At 44.8% G+C, this 19,968-nt stretch overlaps 1 protein-coding gene across 1 annotated transcript; it reads right to left on the bottom strand.

The window, feature by feature from the left end:
* Window positions 1-972: 972 nt before the first annotated feature.
* LOC310825314 (cytochrome P450 2D14-like) lies at window positions 973-18,259 on the bottom strand. Its single transcript, XM_083698696.1, has 9 exons — window positions 17,409-18,259; window positions 15,548-15,719; window positions 14,574-14,726; window positions 7,452-7,612; window positions 6,183-6,356; window positions 4,497-4,638; window positions 3,284-3,471; window positions 1,806-1,947; window positions 973-1,352 (listed from the first exon to the last, which is right to left on the bottom strand). Exons 1-9 carry the CDS (start codon window positions 17,631-17,633, stop codon window positions 1,174-1,176), a joined length of 1,536 nt encoding a protein of 511 aa, XP_083554822.1. The 5' UTR covers window positions 17,634-18,259; the 3' UTR covers window positions 973-1,173.
* Window positions 18,260-19,968: the final 1,709 nt, after the last annotated feature.

Here is a 19,968-nt window from a genome sequence, read left to right as displayed (position 1 = left end):
TGATAAAGATAAGTGCGACAAACCAAAAAGTACTAAGGAACCATGATGGGGTGATGGGAAGTCGCCATAGAAGATATGTATTATGAAACTATTGTATCTTTCTGTAATGTGTTAAAGTGTTTTTGTTGACTGTTTTCTTTTGGAATCAATAAAGCGCTCTCTCTCTCTCTATATATATATATATGAGAGATTTTCTGCAATCAAAAGAACAAAATCCACCTGCTTTTAAATCTGCTGAAGACAGGAAAGTGAATGCACGCTGGCCTTAACCAAGTTGTAGTAACAAAGGCAGGAAAGCACAGAGTCATTCTTGGTGTGTGTCAGGTATGAGCTGTGAATGCTAGCTGAGATAAGAGTCTGGGAATCCAGCCATATTTACAGAGTTTAATTGGTAGCTTCAAAGTATTTACAGGAGTTCAAATAACAACACCATCACGATCAGTCAGTTGCCTCGAATGGCTCTTTCCGCTTCTTCCCCCAGCAGATCTACCTCCTAAGCTCAGCCCCCTTCTTCCTCTGCTCTGAGAGTGGCTGGTTCCCAGAAATGGCCCTCCCCTCTCAGATTCATTGCCTCCAGACAGCCCTTTGTCTCCTTCCTCATCAGAAGAAGAGCAACTGCTAATTAAAGGCACATGATCTCTGTAAGTGCCCATTCTCTCCCCCCTCTCCTCCTTCTCTGCCTCCAATCGCCTGACAGTATGTCTATATTTTTATTTGTTGAATGCTGAATAATCTTATAGTCCACATACAAAAGCATCTTCTTAGCCATATACAATGTACCATACAGGTAGACTGGTTATATAACATTAGGGCCAAATTACATGCTACTTTTATGCATAGTTCCTAATGATTTATCATCTGGTTGTTATTACCTGTTATTATCCTCACCTCAGATCATGCTTTATATCCCTGCATTTCCCATTGTTGTTTTTTTCCCATTCTAACTCCTAAACTGTAGTTAGTTGATTCTGATTTTGAAATTTTATATGATTTTTATTGAATGTTTTTACATATGATTGTTGTAAAACGCCCTGGTATTTTTCATGAATACTACTGTTTTATGAAAAACATAAATATTTCTATTAATTTTAAAAACTGCTGTTCCTGGTTTCTGCTTTATAGTTGCTTTTGAGGGTGATGCTTAGATTGCTAGATATACTAAGCTTGGAAACATCATCTAGGAATGGCACAAATCTGGAAAGGGGCTGGATGAACTGCTAGGGCAAATAATCTTTCAGTCTTGGGCCTTGGATAGTTCTCAGGAATGCGAAAGGTGAAATGCTGCAGGAGGCTGGTGAAGAAGAGGAAGAGCTCCATTTTGGCCCATTGTTCTCCAGGGCAAGCATGACGACCTGTGTAAAAAGGATGCATAATACTTTGAGCATGAGATCAGGAGGAAGGACAGCACAGAACCCTCCCAATCTCTCTCTGAAACTTCAGTTCTAATCAGCTCTTGTTGATTTTGAGCCCCTCCGACCCATGCCTGTGCTTTTAAGGGCTTGTCAGCCCGTATTCTCCTTGAAATGCTAAGGAATAAAACTGTTTTGGTTGTTTGGTGTTAACTTATGTGACACTGAAAAGGGTGTGAAGATGAAAGCAGAGTGGGCAACCTGTGGCCCTTCAGATGTTCATAAGCTCCTCTTCCCATCAGTCACAGCCAGCCAACATGAGCCTACACATGAGTCTCTTTTCAAGGCAGCTGATTATGGAGAACTGCTACTCTTGTTACCATGTGAGAAAGGAAGATAACAGGACAGCTTGCAACCTTTCCCCTTATACCTCAGCCATTCCTCTTTTGGATTTACCTAGAGAGAAAGGTAGGAAGGCCTCTCGCTTGACAAACTGCCCATCTGCATCCAGGAAATGCTCTGGATAAAAGTCATGCGGCTTCTCCCACATTGTCTCATCCTTTAGCACAGAGGACAGATGATTAAAGACAGCAGTCTCCTAAAATGGCAGAGAAACCAAGAGATTAGAATCCAATGCCGGCTTTATCTCATAGTTCTTTTTCTCAAAATGAAATGCATTATTATAATTATTATTATTAAATGTATTATATTTATGAAATTTGTATGCCACCCTTCATCTGGGATCACAGTGCAGTTCACAACATAAAAATACAAAATACATAAGAAGAACAAACCAAACCAGTAATCCAACTCTCACAAACACAGTTAAAAGGACATACAGTGGTACCACAGGTTAAGTACTTAATTTGTTCTGGAGGTCCGTTCTTAACCTGAAACTGTTCTTAACCTGAAGCACCACTTTAGCTAATGGGGCCTCCTGCTGCCGCTGTGCCGCCGGAGCCCGATTTCTGTTCTTATCCTGAAGCAAAGTTCTTAACCTGAAGCCCTATTTCTGGGTTAGCGGAGTCTGTAACCTGAAGCGTATGTAACCTGAAGCGTATGTAACCCGAGGTACCACTGTAGAATGTTAATTGCCCAAAGGCCTAGTTAAAGAGAAACATTTTCTCCAGGCACCTAAATATAATGAAGGTGCCTGGTGAGGCTCCTTAGGATGAGCATTCCACAAATAAGAAGCCACTGCAGAAAAGGCCCGTTCTCGTGTTGCCACAGTCTGGACCTCTCATGGAGTAACGTAATCACCACAAGAAATAAAATAGAGTTTTTATCTAAAGTTTGCTTGGTTTACAAGCTCTAATTCTTGTACTCATGAGGTTATCGGTGGGAAATGTTCCTGGCTATGCAGTGAAGAAAATGGATTGTTGGATTGACAGATGGCACTTCAGCTCGGTACCATAATGTCCTGACAGATGGTTGAGCCATATGATCAAGCCAATGAGGGGGACCTGGTGTTGGAGGGGGAAAGGGCCACGTCAGTGGCAGCTTGGGAACTGAACTGGAAAACCTACTTAATTTGGCTTTTCTTTAGGGTGTCCCTATTTTCATCAGGGAAATGTTGGATGGTATGGAGTCATGTGATCCCTGAGCCAAGATGAGTAACAATACAACTTTTAGAGGACATCTGAAGGCAGACCTGTATACGGAAGTTTTTAAATGTTTAATGTTTTTATATATGTTGGAAGCTGCCCAGAGTGGCTGGGGCAACCCAGTTAGATGGGTGAGTTATATATAATAAAACTATCATCATCATCATTACTATTATTATTATTATTATTATTATTATTATTCCAGCTCAATTGACTTCTGCTACTGTGAGCATCAAGATCTCTCACATGCTTCTTTATAAGTGATCAGCCTAGTTCCGATGCAACAGCAATGATTTCCTTTTCTACAAGTGTGTTTTTCAGGGACTGTACCTTAGGAATAATGAACTTGCCGACCTCAGTATCTCTGTGTGTCGTATATGGAGCTGCAACAGGCAAAATATCAGCACAACGTTGAATTTCATGTATCACAGCGCAAGTATAAGGCAGCTTCAACTGATCTTCCATCACTGGTGATCGTACCCTGCCAATCTCTTCATCAATTTCTTCTTGGACCCTTTCTGGAAATATTAATTTAGGAGTATTAATGCATTGCATATGTATCATAATCCTTCCAGTTCTCCAAGCTGATTGTAGCATGTTGTTTTTTATGGTTTCAACAGACACTATGAATTTTAACGCTGAGCAGAGATTTGAACTTGAGTCTCCAACTAAATGTCTGCTGAATATCCTCAAAATAACTCAAATATTGATACAGTCTTTAGCAGGTGGTAGTTTTAGCTGATCCTATGAAATGCTGAAAAACAGCTGAGTTGTATAGTCAACCGAGCTTCAATTCCACCACTATTTGCTTTGAGAAAGGTGAAAGATGCAAACAGATCAACAGCAGCATACAATATAAACCAAACAACACTGTGGGGAGCACTCTGTAAACTACTTAGAGGTTTTACTTACAATTAAGTGGTATACAAATGCTGTTAAATAAAAGAAAAGGTAGTGTTCAGCTGGGAACAAGAGATGGACCTGACAGTAATCAGGTGGGCAGAGATGGAGAGTAGACTAAGCCAGAAAACCTGGCATGGAAAGACATTTTAAGCTCTCTGCCTTGCTTACTGGGCTCTGGGAAACTCCTGTGTGAGCTGTACCGGCCTTTGAAAGATCTTGCAAGATCTGAAACAGTCCCATGAGATCCTGTGCCAGCTTGGAAGATAAAATTTCTCATGTGGCGGTAGTTACCGGAAGGTTGTTCTGACTATAAGCAATTTCGGCTTTACATGCTACCAACCCAAAACTTATCCCTCATAAAAGAAATGATCCTACTGTATTAAGCAAAACAGCTTTGTTTTCCAAGTGCCTGGGTTCCAATTGCTTTGCTTCTACTTTGGTTCATTTTATCATTGCTGTTATTATTTATATACTGATTTCTTAAGCCACTCCTCCTGATTATTTTTGAATCCAAATCAGATATAAAGCAACAGCACAGCCCATGTAGCTAATTCTGCTCATTCTGCTGGACTGTCATCTAGCCTTCAAAAAGACAGATACCTCACAGGGTCTTGCATTTCCTCCTATACTGATCACTTACTCTGAACCTCAGGATGATCGACCATGTTCAACAGTCCCCAGAGCAAGGTGGAAGAAACTGTGTCAGTACCAGCCCCAAACAAGTCAAAAATGATATTGATAAGGTTTCGTTCATTAAAACTGTTCTCTGGTTTCCCTTTAGCCTGAAGGAAATGGAACAAGTTGGTCACTCACATGGAAAAAGCACAATACGATGTCACATTTGTGAGAGAATAGTGTGTACTAATGATCTTTGCCCTTGTTATCAATAGTCTGCAAGATATGTATCAGACCGAAGTGAAGTGAATAGAGAAAAAGCTGCTCCGTTCCTTGAGAAATAGTGGGAAACTAGACATTTCCAAAAACTAGACATGGCTGTTGAAAAACATGGCAGCCCCCACCCCTAAGTAACATCTAATACAACCTAGCTCTTGTTTTGGCATAATTACACTGAGAAATCACCCCTCTCTTCCCACCCCACCCTCCAGTTCCAGAGAAACAACTGCTTTAACATCTGCCAAGAGGCATCATAACTGAATGCACAAAGACAAGCTTGATTCCTGAGGCCACATATGCCTTTGTGCATGCATGGCTCAGCATCCAATATTACTAAAAGTCTCTTGGAAAATTAGATCTGAATTGTGCAGGGATGAACGTCCCACTACATACTGAATTCCATCTTCGGTTGTTTGGTGGCAAGCAACACCAGTGCAAGGTCTGAGGGGGCTCTTGGTGAAGAGCCCTTGACTCCCCCCGAGCACCACTCTTGCTGACCCTGTTGGAAAGTGTGCTGGGTGCAGGGGTGCCAACTTGAATAAAATATGGGGGGGGAGACAAGTAAGCCCCACCCTGCATGATTGATTTCAAGACACAGCAAGTGCAGACACCAAGGGCTGGGTTAGGATATCACTCTATCTGTGTGCAAGTCCTGAAAAAGCCCCAGCAGAGAACTCCAAAGTGGTGCATGTAGTATCTGTGGGGCTGAGGCAGCACATGTAGTAGGGGTTGTTGGAATCAGTCGCCGCCAACCTGCCAGCCTCCACATGTCTTGAGGGTTGCAGGCCAAAATATCTGGAGGGTGGCAAGTGGGTGAAAGCTGAGTGCAGAGAAAGTGAAGCTCCTCCAGCCATGCAGATGGGCAGAAAGAGAGTGAAGGAGCCCAAAACTGTTTGCAGGTGGAAATGCGACAGAGTGAAGAAACGCTTCTAGCAGTCATTTGTGGAAACTGAGGGTACAGCCTTTGTGCTTTGTGGGGTTTGCTCTCACCTGAAGGAGTATCTGTTGGCTTCTGGTACATTCTGCTTCTATATTTGTAAATAAAGCAAATATCACAGGTACTTCAACACTCCAGTGCTCTCAAATTCAAAAGGAAACTATGCCCTGCTACTCTGCCCTGAGAACTCACCTCTCAGAAGCAGAAAAAAACTTTGAAAGCCTAAATGTTTGAACCATTTAATGGCAGCAGACCATTGCTCTGAATCATGCAGCACTGAGATGTGGACTGCAGGGAAAAGAAGGGAGGGCTCTATAATTTTCCTTCCTCCTCACAGACGTTTTCTTCCTCTGCTTTCTTACAAAGGAGGGGAGCTGTCTTGCAGTTGTACAGCCATAGTCTAGGTGGCACAAATTCTAAACAAAAGTAATCAATCCCAAGGCAGAAGTTGCAAAAGGAGCCCCAGAGGTTCTGAGCCCATAAATGTCTCCCCACCTTATCCATCTCATCCAGAAATGCATCAATCAAATCTCTTGGAAAGGTGGGATCTCTGGTTATCTTATGTTCATTCACAATCTCTCTTAGGGTAGTGCTAACTTCTTCATAGCGTTTCTGCAGTTCACGATGAGGTCCAGGAAAACAGGAAAACCAGGATCCCGCAACAATAAGCTGGTGTAGCAGAAATCACAAAAGGAAGAGACATCCCGTTTTCAGATACAGAAGACATTTCTTAGATATTTCACTTGAAGGGAAATTGCATTCTAGTAGGAAGTTCCTAACTAGCTACTTCTTCACGCTTATGTGGCTTCATTCCCATTCCTCCCCCAATTCCTGCATTTGGTACATTTAAGGACTCTTGTTTGTTCCTATAGTTCACAATATAATGCCCTCTCCTTAGCCATAATTGGGAGGGGGATGTTAGGATATACAAGGGTTTCTGGTGATAATTTCAATAGGCAGGCAGGCTAACATAGGAAGGAGAAGGCAGTTCCTTCAAATATCCTATTCCCAAAACCTAAAGGGCTTCCAAGGTCAAGGTAGTGGAAGAAGTGCTTCACATTCCCCTGATGCAGAACTTTCTAGTGGAGTCAATCTCAGTGTGTCTGGGTGATGAACACTGAAAGGGAGCCCCAGTTGCAAATGAACAATTGGGAGCTCCCTTAAGCTGTTGATTGTTCATTTGTAGCTGCATGATATCACATAAAACACTAGGTGGCAGGCAGGTCGCAATGGCCTCATGGGCCAATTTGGGTCACGTGCTAGGCTGAATTACCATAGGTTGATGGGCTGGAGCTTTTTTGCATCTGTCAAAATACTAGTGGATGCTACTTTCTCCCATTTTATGTAATCTGATAAGTTTATTATTTTGTTTATTATCATTTTGACCTCCTCCTTTTGTTTATGCTTATTAGTAACATATTGGCAATTGTTTTTTTAATTAAAGGAATTGTTGTCTTTCTAATTTTCTTTTTAAAGTTGTATTATAAAAGGGTTTATTTTGCCTCTAATATTTTTCACAAGCCACCTTTGACTTTGATTGCTTATGTTCATGTTTTAATCTTCCAGTATTTGTCTTTAGCTAGTGTTCTTCCCCTATCCCGTTTTCCCCTCAAGAATTCCAGGTTTTAGAGATATTTTGAAGGGTAGTCAAGGAAGTGGTACCACACAAAACACACAGGCACAAGTCCTGCCCCTTTCTATGTTGACCCATCAAACCCCAAATTGCTGTTTCCTTTTAATACCCAGACAAACGCATGATGGCACCTGGGGCAAATTTCTGGTTACTTCCTTCAAGATCTCCTGAAGTAGATGCATTATTTTCAGGAATTTCTCATCACTGTATTCAAAGCGGCCACCAAATGTTAGGGTGCAGATTATATTACTAACAGCCCTGTAGATGAGGATTTGTGGATCAAAAGGAGAACCTTGATGGGATGTAAGAAAAATGAACAGATTAGAGGTATGTCATCATATATTGCCCATTTTTCATTCTACAGCCATTGTTTAGGCTGGTCTTCTCCAATTTGGCATCCTCCAAATATCTTTGTCTTCAACACCTATCAGAAGAAGAAGAAGAAGAGGAGGAGGAGGAGTTTGGATTTGATATCCCGCCTTTCACTCCCCTTCAGGAGTCTCAAAGCAGCTAACAATCTCCTTTCCCTTCCTCCCCCACAACAAACACTCTGTGAGGTGAGTGGGGCTGAGAGACTTCAGAGAAGTGTGACTGGCCCAAGGTCACCCAGCAGCTACATGTGGAGGAGCGGAGACGCAAACCCGGTTCCCCAGATTACAAAACTACCGCTCTTAACCACTACACCACACTGGCTCTCACAGACCCAATCAGCACTGCCAACGGTCAGATAGGATGGAAGTTGTACAGCAGTTTTTGGAGTGCAGTTTTTGGAGGTTGATGTGGAAGTCTAAACAATAAAGAAAGCCTTCTGCCAGTGGTTCCCCGCAAGCACAGTCCCAAACATGAAGAAGCAATTTTCCATAATGTAATCCTATATGGCTAGGGACTGGATGTGAGCAGAGCCGATTGTGTGGGTCTTTCCTATGGAACTGGCAGCTCCTATATTGTTGCGCCATTCACAAAGCACAGAAAAGTTCCATTAAAGATACAAATTAACAAAGATAAAAAGATCCAAAAGGTGTAGCAATCACATGCCACCAAGAACTATTTATTCACCCCTTAAAGAAGTTTTTAATTCCTGAGATCCTTTGCCACATAACACAGTTGAACAGCTGTATACCTCACAGCATCTAATCACCCCCACACTCCATCAATCCTTTCTCATAGCAGCCAGAACTGAGGAGGTCCTAAAAGAGCACTAACCATGTTGCTGTCAATACTGGTACATGGAAAAGAATTTGAAGTTCCCCAGATTCAATGGAAGAAGGACCTGATCAATTTTGTATGGCGGCGGGGGGGGGGGGGGAGCCCAGAATTAAATATAAAATCCTTACTGATGACAAAAAGAGGGGAGACTTTTCGCTACCAGACTTGAAGTTGTATTATGAGTCGGCTTACCTAGTATGGTTGAATGAAGGGATTGAATTGAAAAACACAGGAATCCTGGACCTAGAAGAACATGATCTAAGGAATGGCTGGCATAGCTAGCTATACTATGGCAAAACAAAAGCACACAAGGACTTTTTCAACCGTGTAATAAGAAATCTGTACAATGTATGAAGGAGATACAGAGATCTCCTGGAAAGAAAAACACCTATGTGGATATCACCGACAGAAGCAGTGGCTGTCAAGAAGATGAATATGGGAGACAAATAGGGAACCTATAGAGATCTGGTGACTATCAAAGAACACGAAGTAGGACTTAAAGGAAGAGAAGAAACTTCAGAATTTGTGAGTGACTGGTTTCAATACTTTCAAATAAACAAACTATTTAAAACAAACAACCTATTCCTCTAAGCGACACCAGTAGCAAGGATAGTGTCAGAGCCACCCGAGGTCCCAGCTCACAAGAGACCGAAGTCCAGTCCAAGTTATATACAAAAGGTTTTATTGAAGAACATTGTTGCCACTACATCCAAGTTCCGTGGCTCCGCATCTTTTACCCTTAGATGTTAGAAGTCCCCTCTGAGTCAGTCCCGCCCCTGCACCAGCTTAAGAGGCTTGTACTGCTCCACCTTTTCCTCTCCTTCCTTTTCCGCAGGGTCTTCCTGCCCCCCTGTGCTCCCTCCCTCCGGGACTCCCCCGAGGCTGAGTCTTCTGACGCCTGCTCCCCCCTCCTTCGTGCTTTGGGACCAGGCTCCTCCTCAGGGCTCTCCTCATTTCCGCGCGCCTCCACATTTGAACTTGGCGCGCGTACGTTGCCTCTGACCTTCCTTTCGACCGTTACGCTACTCTCGGTACTACACTCCTCCCCTTCCGGCAGGACGTTCTGCTCCGAACTCCTTCCCCTCTCTGCTTCCTGTTCTGCTCTTTCTGACACACTGGCAACTCCACCCCCTTCACTCCGTTCCGACGGAGAGGCCGGTCCCGATCTCCAACCCCCACTGGGGATTCCCTCTTCGTTCCCCTGCTTCTGACTGCTTCCCTCTCTACTGCCCCTTGGCCTGACCAGGGGGGCTCCCTTTTGGGAATCCTCCGATTCACTTGACGGACTCACTGACAACCTCGGGTCGTCGTCGTCCTCTTCCTCGTCGCCCTGGGATCCCTCCCCCTCGCTCTCTGTCCCTGAAACCCTGACATCCATCCCCCCCTCGAAGCCCCCCCTTCCCCCCTCCCGCCCATCGGGTGCAGGTTGTAGGAGCTGCAGCTCTTCGGAGGTGGATGCAGGATACCGGTTGTGTACCTCCATATCCTCTGCTTGCAGTTCGGTGTATGAGTGTTCGAATTCGGGTTCTTGACCCAAAGTGTTCTCTTCTCCCTCTTCCATTGGTACCTCGTCTGGTGCTGCCGGCCACGGTCCCGTCAGCCATTTCCTGCGCCAGTCCTCCTCTGGTTGCTCGTCCCACCAATAAGAGTGTTCTGTGTCCACCCCTGAGCACGATCCCCTGGGCGGGCTAGATTCTGGCGTTCTCTCCTCGGCTGAAGAAAAACCCCGGAAAGTACTGTCTGAGAGTGTGGGCGTAAAGAGCCAGTCATCAAAGTACTCGGCTGGCATGGGTCTATGCGGGAAAAGGGCATGGAACTCCTCTTTTAGAAGAGGTTCGTCTAAAGCGTAGTCCGGCACCCAACCGTTGGCACTGGCTGGAGTGCCCTCTCTGGCTAGAAAGTATTCTACCCCCTCTTCTCCCCATCTCGAGTCCAGGATCTCTGTGACCTCGTTGAGTGGTTCGGCCCTAGGCGCCCTCTCCCTCTCCTGTGACTTAGTGTGTGGGTGCGGGACTGTTTCAGACCCCTGAAACCTGTGCGGTGCCTTGTAGGGAGTGAGCACCGACCTATGAAAGACCGGGTGCACTCTGGAACCTTCGGGGAGGGCTAGTCGAAAGGCTACAGGGTTGATTTTAGCCTCCACCTGGTACGGCCCTAACTGCCTGTGCCCTAGTTTCTTCTTGGCCAACGACTTGGCCGGCATCGCTTGGGCCGCTAACCACACCCAGTCCCCCACCTGGATGTCCTCCCCCACTCTCCTGTTTTTGTCCGCCTGCACCTTATATGCTTGTTTGGCGAGCTCCAAGGCCTTGGGTTTGGTCATACTGTTTATGGTTCTATAGTCCACAATGAGTCTCTTTTGGGGCGTGTCCTTCTTCTTCACAAAGAACACAGGACTGCCCCCCACTGCTTTCGATTCCCGGATGAATCCACGCTTCAAATTGTGCTCTATGAACTCCCTGAGCTCTTGCATTTCGTCCTCAGACATGGAATACAGTTTTGCAGTCGGCAACTGTGCCCCCGGCACCAGATCGATGGCACAATCATAAGGTCTGTGGGGCGGCAACTGGTCAGCTTCCTTCTCGCAGAAAACTTCCAGGAACCCTTCGTACTTGCTAGGTACTGCCTGCACCATGCCAAGCTGCAGCTGCTGCTCAGCCCCCTCCTCCTGGCAGGACTGGATGCAATTTTGAGCACAGTACGATGAACAAAAGGTGATCTGGCGTTGGTACCACGCTACTGCAGGACTGTGTCTCTCCAGCCAACTCATGCCTAATACTATAGGCGTGTCAGACAGGTGGGTGACATTGAAGCTAATGACTTCTCGGTGATCTCCAATCCGCATCACCATGGGAGGTGTCTGTTGCACAACTTGCCCTCCTAGCAATTTCCTGCCATCCACCGTGACTACGTTCAGAGGCGTTGTGGCGGGCAGAAGCGCTATGCGATGCTGCTTGACGAATTGCATCCCCACGAAATCGGCGTTGCTCCCCGAATCGATCGTGAGGGGCACTTCTAGGGTGGTCCCATTTGGCAACTGAAGTGTTGCAGTGAGCTGCACCGCTGGCTTGGGTGGTAAAGGGTCTGTGTGTTGCAAAGACGCTGGGGACTGTTCTACAGATTCGCCTGGCTGAGCCCCAGCAATTCTGCTTCCAGCCAGGCATTGTCGTTTCCCTGAGGTTCCTCTTCTTGGATCACATCTGCTGCTACCATTGCTAAAGCTGCAGTGTGTTTCTGGAGCCTCTGGGGGCACTCTTTCGCCATGTGCAGTGCACTGTCGCAGATGTAACACTTCCTGGTCCCTCTAGGAGGCTTCGCCTTTACTGCACCGGAAGCTGGGGCTCTGGCTGTTGCTTGAGCCTTAGCACCACCAAGCTCCATCGGCTCCTCCCCCTGCCTCCCCAGCGGCGAGGGATGCGACTGACTGAACTCCCTGGGGATGAAAGAAGACGTCCTCGCTGGTGGACGCACCTGACGTTCTTCCTCATTGTGCCAAGGACGTCCCTCGTGACGTATCCCAATCGCCAGAGCCCTCTGCACCACCTCCTCCAGGGTCTGAGGTCTGTCTCCCCTGGCAAGTTCATCCTTTATGGGACCGCTGAGACCCTCCCAGAACAAATCCCTCACAGGTGTGCAGTCTTTCTCCCAGCGTAACGCAGTCAGTAAAGCAAAAAATCTGGAATGGTACTGACGCACAGTGGCTTTGCCTTGCCGCAGTCCAAATATCTCCCTGCGTGCAAGATCCAAATCTACGGTTGACTGGAAACAGGCATCCATCGCTTTAATGAATTCATCAGAATCGCGGCGGGCAGGGCCATCTTCACGCCACAAATTGCGCAACCAGTCTCTGGCCGCCCCATGCAAATGAGAAATAATAAACCCCACTTTCTCCTCCTCATCTTTAAAGTCATGACGAAGCAAGTGCAATGCATACAAAACGTCTGCTCTGAAACTGGGGTAGTGCTTCAGGTTCCCATCGAAGTGGGTGACTAGGCTGCCCCCCCGCCTTCCAAGTCCAATTCCCTCTGATCTGGACCCTGGGAACCCTTCCCTGCTTGCACGCTCCCACCTTGTTTGCAGGTCCTGGTAGCGCTTCTCCATTTCGTCATGCTTCTTCTGAGACGCAAGGACTGCAGCGGTGAGTTCGGAAACTGTAGTTCGCAGCGCTGTCAGCTGATCCTCCGCACTCATGGCTGTCACCGTTTGTGAGCTTTGCAAAAAAAAATTTTTGCGTTCTTTGGGAGGGGACTTACTGTCAGAGCCACCCGAGGTCCCAGCTCACAAGAGACTGAAGTCCAGTCCAAGTTATATACAAAAGGTTTTATTGAAGAACATTGTTGCCACTACATCCAAGTTCCGTGGCTCCGCATCTTTTACCCTTAGATGTTAGAAGTCCCCTCTGAGTCAGTCCCGCCCCTGCACCAGCTTAAGAGGCTTGTACTGCTCCACCTTTTCCTCTCCTTCCTTTTCCGCAGGGTCTTCCTGCCCCCCTGTGCTCCCTCCCTCCGGGACTCCCCCGAGGCTGAGTCTTCTGACGCCTGCTCCCCCCTCCTTCGTGCTTTGGGACCAGGCTCCTCCTCAGGGCTCTCCTCATTTCCGCGCGCCTCCACATTTGAACTTGGCGCGCGTACGTTGCCTCTGACCTTCCTTTCGACCGTTACGCTACTCTCGGTACTACACTCCTCCCCTTCCTGCAGGACGTTCTGCTCTGAACTCCTTCCCCTCTCTGCTTCCTGTTCTGCTCTTTCTGACACACTGGCAACTCCACCCCCTTCACTCCGTTCCGACGGAGAGGCCGGTCCCGATCTCCAACCCCCACTGGGGATTCCCTCTTCGTTCCCCTGCTTCTGACTGCTTCCCTCTCTACTGCCCCTTGGCCTGACCAGGGGGGCTCCCTTTTGGGAATCCTCCGATTCACTTGACGGACTCACTGACAACCTCGGGTCGTCGTCGTCCTCTTCCTCGTCGCCCTGGGATCCCTCCCCCTCGCTCTCTGTCCCTGAAACCCTGACAGATAGCATACATGAAAATGTGAAAAGAAAAGGCAAGACTGACAAAAGATTAGTGGCTGTTTAAACTAAGAATTTATAGAATCAGCCAATATGACAGCTACAATAAGAAATATGGATAAGAAAATAATAATAATAATAAGTGAGTGGGAATTACTAGAAACATATTTTTAAAAGAGTGGAATAATGTTAAATATACAAGTAGGGATAGATTTATGAACATCAGCAAAAAAGGGTAAAAGGAGATACAGTGGTACCTCGGGTTACAGATGCTTCAGGTTACAGACTCTGCTAACCCAGAAATAGTACCTCGGGTTAAGAACTTTGCTTCAGGATGAGAACAGAAATCGTGCTCTGGCGGAAATTTAGGATGTCAAGGAAAGATAGGCTGGGAAGTCCTCTTATGATAGGAAATAACTAGAGAATTTCATGGCTGTAATAGATAATTACCATTGTATTAGATGTTGTATTAGAGGCTCAAAAGAACTGATGGTGGGGGGAAACTAGAATAGCACAGTGAAAGAAATGAATGTTTGTAATGGAAAATGCAAAAATGAAGGCAAAAAAAGACATTCAATTTTATCATTTGTTTCTTGAACTGATATTACAGCTGTGTATCAAACCACACCTGTCACCCAGCTCACCAATGCCAGGAAGTCTGTGTTTCACCAGCAACTGCATTGCCAAGTGTCAATGGAACCATGGCGTTTTTATGTACCGTATCTCTCTCTGTTCTTCTTGAATTTTCTTTTTGTCTGACCTTAATTCCCTCCCACCACTGTGTGTTTATATTGTCTGCTCATTTAGGTTTGCATTCAGTGCATCTCAGAAAGAGGACTCTAATCCTTGAAAGCATATGCCATAATAAATTTTGCATTCTTTATAGTGCTGCAAAATTATTAGTCATCATCTTACATGCTTCAAAAATGAAATATGAGAAGATATTGAGATGGGAATGAACTTTATAGAATCCTCTTAGCGTTTTTGCATCAAATGAGATCCCACAGCAGGAAGAATGTCCCCAACAATGAGATGTACCTTCTTTGGATTTGAACTCAGAGCACAAGTATCCAGCTTCTTCAGACACTCTTTCTTCAAGCGTTGGCTTCCCCTTCCAAAAGTTCTTGAGGAGGGAGACAAAGAATCGCCTCTGCTCCCTCCAGCCATTGTCGCATGTTGCTACTACTATTCCTGAGGTTTGTAAAATAAAATAAATATGCATATAATGTAAAATAATATATTATTTAAAATAAATATTAATTTATATATTATGTAGAATAGGTTCATGGCAGTTTACCATTTGTCTAAAGAACTACTTAATTCTTTGCATTTGTTATTGTTTGTTGTTGTTTTTAAAAATGAAGACTAGTAGTGTCCGCATTAGATTGCTGGCCCATTCTTCTGGCCTTGGGAGTCCATAGACCAGTGTTTCCCAACCTTGGGCCTCCAGCTGTTTTTGGACTACAATTCCCATCATCCCATGCCACTGGTCTTGCTAGTCAGGGATGATGGGAGTTGTAGTTCAAAAACAGCTGGAGGCCCAAGGTTGGGAAACACTGGCATAGACAACGGCAGAGACTGAACAACATTTGCTGCCTGCCATCTTGTGCTGACAGCCAGCCAGCAGGTAGTAGCTGTCCTGCTCACTTGTATGATTAACTTGCAAATAAATCTTCAAACGCTTCTAGTCCACCTTCCTGTCCCTACCTCTGTTAGTTGTTTACAGCTGAGTGAAAGAAGAACAAACTCCTCAAAAATCCCCCTGACATGTCATATGAATATGTATCTTCTCCCAGGCAATGGAGTCTTTCATTTACAACCTGAAGTGCCATCCTGGCCCACTTGCAGGCCTGCTCACTTGCTGCTTGTTTCTCCTACTCTCCTGATTCTTTTCTTCCATCATTTTTCCATCCTCTTCAAATTCTCCCTTCCTCAGCTACTTTTGTATGTGAGGGGAGATGGGTCACAATCCTACTGCATATTCAGTCCATCAGGGTATCAGCTATACTCACCTCCACAATTCTTTCCACGGTTTATTAGATTCAGCAGTGGAACTGCTGCTCGGTCAACAAAGTTCTCAGGGTTTTGTCCCAGGGCCTCCTTTATCGTCTTGAACCCACTCAGGATGACCATATTTCGCCATCCAAACTGCAAAGAGATGACTGGTCCAAACTTTTTTTCCAGCTTTGATCAATAGGAAGGAAAGAGAGAAAATTATCCAGGGGGAAAGGACAATAAAAGTAGGGAAGGTATAATGTTGCAGCACAATATATATGGGAAATTCCAGAAAGCACAGACATATTTCAGGCTTGAGGTGTTTAATAAAAAATGTTTAATCATTTATCTACAGAATATTTAATCATTTATCTACAAAAATGTTTAATCATATATCTACAGAAAGACTAGTTTTCCCGGGGGGCGGGAGAGAGAGAGAGAGAGAGAGAGAGAGAGAGAGAGAGAAAGAGAGAGGAGCACCCAAGGATATGATAAAGCAAAAATGAACATTTCAATGAGAATTAGAGATACCGTACTACAAAACCATTTAGCCCAAGCTGATGTATTTCCCACACTTTGGACAAACAAAATGGCTCTAGCTCATCCCAATTATTTGTCAAACTTGTTGTTGTTGTTTAGTCGTTTAGTCGTGTCCGACTCTTCATGACCCCATGGACCAGAGCACGCCAGGCCCTCCTGTCTTCCACTGCCTCCCGCAGTTTGGTCAAACTCATGCTGGTAGCTTTGAGAACACTATCCAACCATCTCGTCCTCTGTCATCCCCTTCTCCTTGCGCCCTCCATCTTACCCAACATCAGGGTCTTTTCCAGGGAGTCTTCTCTTCTCATGAGGTGGCCAAAGTATTGGAGCCTCAAACTTGGTCACCCCCAAATTTAGAAAGGCATTTACGCAAGCCAAATTCATTGTATTGCCACCCGCACTATTGGAAGGCAGATACAAAAAGATTCCAGCTTTAATCAATAGGAAAGAAAGGGAAAAAATTATCCAGGGGGAAAGGACAATAAAAGTAAGGAAGGTATAATGTTGCAGCACAATATATATGGGAAATTCCAGAAAGCACAAACTAATTACAAGCTTGAAACGTTTCAGAAAAATATTCATTTCCCAGGAATATGTTGTTATGAGTTTGTTGGGGGCGGCCAGATCCCCCTAAATTCTTTAATGTAGTAAATGTTACAATTTAGCGAATTATTTTCAGTATTAAGGGAAGATATCAATGCAGTCCTAAAATACAGGTTATACTGTACTAATTTTCCTGTGGCAGCAGCAACAGCAGTGCTAGCAAAGCCCTTCCCTTCCATCTCTGCCCTCTTTGCATTGCTCTGGGCAGGGAAGAGGTAGAGAGCCTCACTTGGTGGCTTGGAGGCGGCAGGGGTGGTCAGACACTGGGGTTGCTGTTGTGCATGCTACAGACTCCTTCCTTTTGGTTGAGGAGGAGTGAAAATGCATCATGTAAACAAAGTAACCCTTGGGGACTTTTTAAAATGGTTCATAAAAAGACCAATGTAGCAACACAATGCCGAACTTAAAGGAAAGTTCTACTTACTACCGTAATTCCAATTCTCTCAGACTAGACATTGGTAGCAGGGCTGTGTCAAAAATTAATTCTCTCTCTCTGTGTGTGTGTGTGTGTCTGCCAATCTGCATCAGTTAATGAGAACAAAAACTGTAGCGGAATATTGTTCAATATTATGGAGGGGGTTGGGATTCTAGTACAGCCACTACCTGCCCTGTAGCCTTAGGCTGAAGAACAGGTAATAACTAGCTGTCTAACTAATTAAATAATCCTAAGAGCTTGGCTAATGCAATCATTCAGTAGCATGCAGTGTCCTCAGAGATGGTGCATCCAGTACTTACATCTTGAACAGATTTATGTGGGTTATTTACATCTAGCAGTAGCAAGTTCCCAATGAAAGGCAGAGGGGTGGGTCCTGGTGGCCAGCGGCTGCTTCTCTTCCTCCGCTTGACGTAATCAAGCAGCAGAGCAAGTAGTAGGAGAGACAAGGCCAGAGCAGGGAGGTTGTTGTGGCAGCAGGAGAGTTGGCTCCCCAGCCAAGAGATGGAAGCCGCGATCCCAGCCATTGGAAGCTTCCCCTTCCCTCTGCTTTGTGTCTCCCCAACTCTGCAGACTGGCGGTGTTCTTGCCTCTGCTGGTTTCTCTATTTCGCCTTTGTTCTTTTTTATTTATTCTCTGCTTTGAATCACTGTAGGAACATGATGTGCCACTATTAATAGGGTTATCTTAGAAGGTATACAAGGGCTTTAATACTGTAAATGAGCAATTGCACAAGGTCTGAAAGTCCAGTGTACAAGTGAAAAGTTCAGCTAATCGATTTGAACCTTCGTAGATCAGATAAGGAAGGTCTTCATATGATATGAAGTTGAATTTAGGTAAGTCATTGAACCTAGTAGAGAATCCTCTGATGAGGGTTATACAGCTCTGATAGATGCTTTGGAAGACGATCACTTTCAGAGAGATATGGAATACAAGGATAGTCTTGGATTCTGGTCAAGGATAAGAGGTACATGGATCAACCAGCTTCCAACATGTGTCCAGCTGAGTGAGTAAGCCTCTCCTTTTCAGTTTTCCTTTCTGCCGTGCTCCAATAGGCAGTACTTCAATGGAGTTCTGCCGTCTTTTACAATGGCATTTTTGGCATCCACCAAACTTTTATTTGACTATTTCTTTATTATTATTATTATTAATGCATTTTCCATTGTTTGGTACATACATTCTATGAATATCTTTATTTGACTGATAATTTGCAACTTCCCCATCAGTCCCTCCATGGCCTCTGATTTATTCCTTATTATGCTGCATATCCTCTTACACCACCCATTATCAACCTACCCACTATCTTATTTGCTGCTTACAGCTCTCACATGGCCATTCCTACTTGAAAGTTTATTTATACCTCTTTAGATACTCTCCAGTGTTTCCACTACTTCCTTATCTTTGTCTCTTCTTGATATCTTATTTTTGCTGTCATCGTAGCTAGCTCCACATACTCTATTTAAACTACCACACTTCTTTTGCTGGGGTTTCTTTCTCTTTCCATATTTGTGCATATATGATTCCTGCAGTGGTGGTTGCATAGAGGAAGAGACAAAGTACCTTCTGGGGAATTTCACCTTTATTCTTAATAGGAAGGCCTCTGGTTTTTTTTGGGGGGGGGGTAATCCTTAAAATATTTTTGTTGTTGTTGTTTTAGTCGTTTAGTCGTGTCTGACTCTTCGTGACCCCATGGACTAGAGCACGCCAGGCACTTCTGTCTTCGAGAACACTATCCAGCCATCTCGTCCTCTGTCGTCCCTTCTCCTTCTGCCCTCCATCTTTCCCAACATCAGGGTCTTTTCCAGGGAGTCTTCTCTTCTCATGAGGTGGCCAAAGTATTGGAGCCTCAGCTTCAGGATCTGTCCTTCCAGTGAGCACTCAGGGCTGACTTCCTTAAGAATGGATAGGTTTGATCTTCTTGCAGTCCATGGGACTCTCAAGAGTCTCCTCCAGCACCATAATTCAAAAGCATCAATTCTTCGGCGATCAGCCTTCTTTACGGTCCAGCTTTCACTTCCATACATCACTACTGGGAAAACCATAGCTTTTACTATACGGACCTTTGTTGGCATGCTAATATACATAGAAATATTTTTAGTTCTATGTAAATCATTTCCCATACTTTTTGGCCTGCTTACACAACCACCATGTGTGAAAGAACGTGCCCTCTATTGTTTGGCATTTCCAGCATAATTTGGATCTTTTTAAAAAACATATTTAAGAGTTTGCTTGGAGTCAAATACCATCTATACATCATCTATAGATTTTCCTTTAGTGTGTAGCAGGCAGGGAAGTTCATTGTTATACATAGTAAAGGTAAAGGGACCCCTGACCATTAGGTCCAGTCGTGGCCGACTCTGGGGTTGCGGTGCTCATCTCCCTTTATTGGCCGAGGGAGCTGGTGTACAGCTTCCGGGTCATGTGGCCAGCATGATTGAGCTGCTTCTGGCAAACCATAGAAGCACACAGAAACACAGTTTACCTCCCCGCCAGAGCGATAGCTATTTATCTACTTGCACTTTGACGTGCTTTTGAACTGCTAGGTTGGCAGGAGCAGGGACCGAGCAACGGGAGCTCACCCCGTCACAGGGATTCGAACCGCAGATCTTCTGATCAGCAATTCCTAGGCTCTGTGGTTAAACCCACAGCGTTATACATAATCTCTACCAAACTCTCATTTCTATATGTATTGTGGCCAATATCAATTGCCCAATGAGTTATAGTTGCTTTTATCATCTCATCTTTTGTTGCCAACTCTATAAAATTTTTATAAATCTTTGAGACTAATTTCTCATTATTTCATAATGGAGCTCTTTTGAATTTCGAACCATCTTCTGAAAAACCTTTTTTCTTTATCTTTTA

Source organism: Podarcis gaigeae (assembly GCF_964106915.1).
Source record: "Podarcis gaigeae genome assembly, chromosome: 10".
In the NCBI taxonomy this organism is placed as follows: Eukaryota; Metazoa; Chordata; class Lepidosauria; order Squamata; family Lacertidae; genus Podarcis; species Podarcis gaigeae.
This window is presented reverse-complemented; position numbering and strand designations above follow the sequence as displayed.

What these genes read in the sequence shown, in the direction of transcription:
- LOC310825314 (XM_083698696.1), bottom strand. Translation starts at nt 17,633, where the DNA reads ATGGCTGGGATCGCGGCTTCCATCTCTTGGCTGGGGAGCCAACTCTCC. An exon ending in TTCTGGATGAGATGGATAAG is followed by an intron (nt 4,639 to 6,182) that starts GTGGGGAGACAT and finishes CATTTCCTTCAG; the next exon opens with GCTAAAGGGAAACCAGAGAA. An exon ending in CTTCCTACCTTTCTCTCTAG is followed by an intron (nt 1,353 to 1,805) that starts GTAAATCCAAAA and finishes CTTTTTACACAG; the next exon opens with GTCGTCATGCTTGCCCTGGA.